Source organism: Anarrhichthys ocellatus, unplaced genomic scaffold, assembly GCF_004355925.1.
Source record: "Anarrhichthys ocellatus isolate YVR2014 unplaced genomic scaffold, GSC_Weel_1.0 scaffold2, whole genome shotgun sequence".
Lineage (NCBI taxonomy): Eukaryota > Metazoa > Chordata > Actinopteri > Perciformes > Anarhichadidae > Anarrhichthys > Anarrhichthys ocellatus.
This window is the reverse complement of record NW_022280032.1, coordinates 2,272,962-2,278,360: the sequence shown is the minus strand read 5'-3', so window position 1 is coordinate 2,278,360 and position 5,399 is coordinate 2,272,962. Positions and strand designations below refer to the sequence as shown.

Here is a 5,399-nt window from a genome sequence, read left to right as displayed (position 1 = left end):
GGGGGGGGGAGAGGTTAGTCTGAGGTTTAGCTCCACAACGACACTTTCAATTGGATCAACTAGCTGCAATTTCTTCATTTTGCTTGCAGAAACCCCAGTGTCACTTTGGAGCAGTTCTCCTGGACCCGTGAACGATACTGATGCTCGCGAGGTCTTTGAAGTCGGGGGAACTGCAGGTCTCCCTGCGCCGTTATAGAGCAGTTTGAGTTATGATCACTGGCAAGAGGAGCCCCCCCCCCTTCCTCCTGTTTCTTAGATATGTTCAGACTGCATAGCTGCCAGTTGTTGGATGTTTTAAATTTTTTTGTTTTTCAAAATGCTGGACTGCTTGTGTGACATGCGTCACGTTGGGGGCTCATTCACGTGTGTTTTGTGTGTTTCTGTGTGTGCAGGCCGACCCGGGATACACAGCACGTCCACGTCAGGCCAGTGGATCGCAAGCCGACGACAGTTCAGCTGCCCGGCCCTGCAAAGAACACAGTTATCCTCGCACAAACTTCTTGGGTCCCGCAAGTGAGTCTTGTGAACTCCACAGCTGTTTTTCTACACAGAATGTAATCTGTTACTGGAAACTTTGTAGAAAACCCCCCAAAAAAACATTCAGAAAATGTTCTGAAGACTCAATTATCCTCTTAACGTAGATTATTTCTTTTTTTAACCTTCTCTCACAACAACTGGCAATGTCACAGAGACATGTTTTGCAGATGCTTCATTTTTTAATGAGTTTTATTTTTTTACTTGTCAGGCATCCCTGCTCAGTATTCCCTCAAAACATTGGAAATTGAAAATATTACATTTGCACTAATATGTACACTATATATATGATTTATATGTAACAGTATTATATAATATATCCAGTACATATTGTACACATTTTATACCACTCATTAATCAGCTGAACTGACATTTGAGCCCAAGCCAAACCTAGTCAGCAGTTTCATGCTTAAACCCAAGAAATCATAGATTGTGACTAGAGCTGCAAAGATGAATCAATAAGACGTCAACTATTAAACTAATTGCCGACTATTTTGAAAATTGATTAATCGGCTTGAATAATTATTTAATGAAAAAAACGTCTTTGGGAAACAATGTTCATCATTTTTAACCATCATCTGACGTTTTATAGACCAAACAACTAATCAAGAAAATAATCAGCAGAATATTCGACAATGAAAATAATCGACAGTCACATCCCAAATTGTGATTGTATGTCTATTTTTGTGTGCACGTGTGTGTGTATATACCTTTACATCCAGCATATGTGTGTACAGATGTTTCTATGTTTGCACACTTGCACCCATGGGTCTCGGGTCACACAGACCCAAGACCGAGCCGAGCCAGAGATAAAGGCTGCTGCTTATTCAGCCTAGACTGAGTCCACCGGTCGGCCGCTTTGTGAGGGGGGGGGGGGGGGGCCACAAGGGGAGGCCGGGGACAGAGTGCCGTGAATTTCTCCTCTGACAGGAAACGGGCAGGAGAGAAAAAAAAAAGTCCTTTCAGTGAAGAATGACTGGCCCTTCTGTCAGGAGAAGTGGAGCTCAGGAGTTTGAGTGACAAAGATGCTACTGACAGGCCGACGGCAGATGACCACATTAAACAAGCCCAGGAGTCCGAGTGAAGGAGAGCCCTGTCCCCGTTAACGAAGCCAAATTGGATTCCGGTGATGATTTCAAAATGATTTTCACGAGGTGCAGCAGGAGCAGCAGGAGCGAGGTCATGCTAAGCAGGCAGACTGTTGTCCTCCTCAGGAGGAAGGCCGGGGAGAAAGAAAGCCTCTTTGTCCGCACCGACGAAAACACCACTTATCAGAGTTGTGCAGGGCAAATTGAAATATGAATGTATGTGTAAGGCAAGAGCTTTTTCTCAAAAAGCCAATTAGGTATTTGATAAACTTGGTGAGTGCATCTAATGGTCTCTGTGCTACATCATCAAAAACCCATTGTATCAGAGGAATTGGGTTAGTTGGGTGAAATCAGGGAATTGGGGAAAAAAAGCAAAACCTTTTCCAGTCAGCCCACGTGAGCCTGTAAAAGAGCGAAACTAAAATCATTTATCCAACTGCTTCTGAAGTGGCACACATACATCAAAGTGAAGGTTTAAAGTGAAAAGGTTCACTTCGTTTGCCGTCGCAGTAAAGACGACATAAATACTCTGTAACCCGTTGTAACGCGATACCCACCGCTTGCTGGGACGGTGCCATGAAATGCGTTTCCAGGCCCCAGAAAATATTTTCATTACGTGTGCAGAGGAAACCGCTTAAGTTGCATATCTGCCCCCTCAATTTTGTCCGCCGTTCAACTCTAATAGGAGTGAAATGGTTGAAAACTATTTATTTTGGTCACAGCGGTCGGGTCAAATGTGTGGCCATTTTTGTCATCGCCGTACATCTCATGGCATGACTGCACAAAGCGCGTTGAAATTGGCAACACGTGCGGCAAAGTTTTCGCATTCTGTTTTTGATTTGGAACAGATAATTGGACAAAAAGTATTTTAATAAACTAAATTTAGCCACCACAAGCTGGCCTGACATATCTGGAAATAAACAAAACCTCGAGGAGCGGAAAGGCATTACTGCACGACGAAGATGAAAAAATTAAAAAACTAGAGAGGTGGGAAGACTCGTGAGTGGATGGATATTCTATACAGTGTGCCAGCTGTGCAGATATTCGGAGCCGGGTCAGTACCTGCGATGCGTCCCAACCCCACCTACCTCCTCCAGAGCCCTCCCCCGCGGCGTGGCTCCCTGTGTGGCGGCGGCCGCGTGGAGACCGCCGTCCTGGGCCCGACACGTGGAATGCATCATGCCCGGTAGAAGCGCTGCCTTTGTACTGTGTGTTTGAAAAGCTTTGTACTGATCCCCAGGTGGAATGGAAGGGGCCTCTGATACGGCACACGGCGCTCCCGGGAGTCGGAGCACGCAAACACGAAACTCACCTGCTCGGACTTAAGTCTTTACAGTGAGATTATACATTGTGTCGTCTCGAGTCTCCGCAGACGAGAGAACAAACTAAAGTCAAAATTTGAATCATTCAAGGTCAAAAGCTGCAAATTCCTTGTTGTTGGGTTTGAGCAACAATCTCTGTGTTTGCTTGAAATCAATAAAAAAGCTTCTGGATTTAGTTACCCAACATGAAATATGTTGCACAAAATCAGACTTTCATGACTTCCATGATGGAGAGCACAATACCACCAACATTTGGACCCTCAGGGTGAAATCCTCATGTCAAGAACTAATACATTCCTTCAACGACAGCTGTTGCAATGGTTTATTTTGGAAGGCTCCTTCCTTTGGAAACCTTTTCATGATATTGACTATAACCCCAATTATGAAGGACCCTAAAAATGGCTGAGCAGAAATAAAGAGCCGACCTTGTCAGCAAAAATCGTGAGTGGATAGCATCAAATACGTCATTTTAAAATTGCACAAATTGTACGAATTACCGTTTGAAGTCTGTGACGGATTGAGTTCATGCTGCTCGATTCACGTGTGAGATATTGACACATTTTCCATCCATGTCTCCAGGAAACGAGGTTCCATCTCCTCGACGGGTCGCCTCTGCTCCGTCTAAAAGGGAGCGCATCTCCTACCGAGACAACCCTGTCCAATGGAGCGGCGGCTGGGGAGGGGGCAAGAAGAGGGACAAAGTGAACAAGTAAAACACAAACTCTTCTACAACCACGAACACCTCCTCTGCTGTCCTCACCCGACAACATCCAGAGCAACTTCAGATACATGTGATATTCAACCCTCTTCTGATACGTATCCCTACAAAGAACGCAGCATTTCTTAAATATATGTGCATGTAGTTCAGGAGAGCATATGTATGCTTCCCAATCTGTGTAAAATGTAAATACCCGGGATTTATATTTCATCCTCACAAGATTATTTTTTCCCTCCATGAAGAAGACTTTCTTTTTTTGTATTTATAATGCTATTTTACTGCCTGCGCTAACCTGCAGCTGCTCTTTTTACACTGAAAACTCGAGCTCTTTGTCCTGAACATTAATTAAGAGCAATAGGACCTTGACCAGCCCAAATATCTTCAGGCAGTTCCATTGTGTTGATTCGGCTCAAGTAACGCTGCCTGGACGTGATCGCAGCCAACCAGCAACAAAACCCGTGGAACTAAACGATGCGCTTCTTATGCAAAGGGTGGCAGGAAATGAGAACCAGCAGGGCTCAGCGCCAGCTTTCAAAAGTGGTTGCCAGGCTGGCGACCAAGCATCAACTTTTGGTCGCCGAAACTGAAAATATGGTCGCTGATTTTAGTCACCTTCTCTTTTGAGTGATTAAGATACTATGCAGTAAGATTAATAATGAGAATGTGTGTGTTGTACATGCTTTGCGGTATAACTTTCCATCCAGCTCGATGATGGCGGGTACTTTCCGTTTTTTTCTTCAAGTTCATCTGGCCCTTTTTCAGCTGAATACATTTGCAGATTAGTTTGTGATGTTGACGGTTGACTCAAACTTTTTATCCCACAATCAAACGACTTAATTTGCTTCGCCATCATCTCTTAAACAGATGTCTTTGCGCGGGCGCGAGAACGCACCAACGCACGTGTCGCTTTGTCTGGTTCCGGTTCCGAATATTACTAATGCAACAAATATTTTAAAAGTATTTTTTTACATGTGGGCATGGGTTAAAAAGTGGTTTCCACTGCGACCAAAGGCCAAGAATGGGTTGCCAATTTCTCTAAATGGTTGCCCATGCAACCTGGCAACCTTTACTGCAGAGCCCTGACCAGGAGGACCTCTTAATACCTGTGGATTCATGTTTCTTTAGATGCTGAACTGTTGTTTCTCTGCTGATTTACTCTCTTGACTTAAAAAATAGTTTGTGGCAATGGGAAGAGACTCGCTCTTTCCACGTCTTCTGCTCTCTTAAGGGTAAAGTTTAATAAAGCCCAGAGATTTAAGTGCAACTTCCCCATTCTGCGGCTAAATTTAGCTCCTGCTCGCCAACTGAAAATTACTGCTACTACGGGCCGAGCACAAACATTGGTGTTAGAATTAGAAGGATGTTTTCCTTATTCTCAGTCGTGGATCACAATGGCCTTGTCTGTGTATTTGAATTCGTAGAGCTAAGGTGTCCGTCCGCAAAACACTGGCCGACCGGAGGCGGTGAACCTCAGGCTTGGAGGTTCCTCGCTGGCCCAGCCGCCTGGAAATGATAACTTAATGAATGTCAAAACAAATAGTCGGAGCTGCAGAGTGGCTCCCTGGCAGGAAATGCATGCCTGTCTATTTACTTTCCCGCTATCATTCGCTTGCACATGTCTGGAGGGCGTGTTTTGACTGTACGCGAGCTGACGGTGGATTTTCGTCTTGGACAGTGCCGTATGCAAGAGATGCCGTGGTCCTTCCCACTCGGGGGGGGGGGGGGGGGGGGGGGGGG

General features: G+C 45.1%; 1 protein-coding gene across 1 annotated transcript in view; it reads left to right on the top strand.

Moving 5' to 3' along the window:
• The window catches only part of lrriq1 (leucine-rich repeats and IQ motif containing 1), a 45,783-nt gene extending 40,462 nt beyond the window's left edge, over positions 1 to 5,321 (top strand). Inside the window, exons 26-27 of the mRNA XM_031857089.1 lie at positions 393 to 513; positions 3,524 to 5,321. Coding sequence (XP_031712949.1) covers positions 393 to 513; positions 3,524 to 3,657 — 255 coding nt within the window. The 3' untranslated portion in view covers positions 3,658 to 5,321. The remainder of the gene's footprint in view (positions 1 to 392; positions 514 to 3,523) is intronic.
• The last annotated feature ends 78 nt before the right edge of the window (positions 5,322 to 5,399 follow it).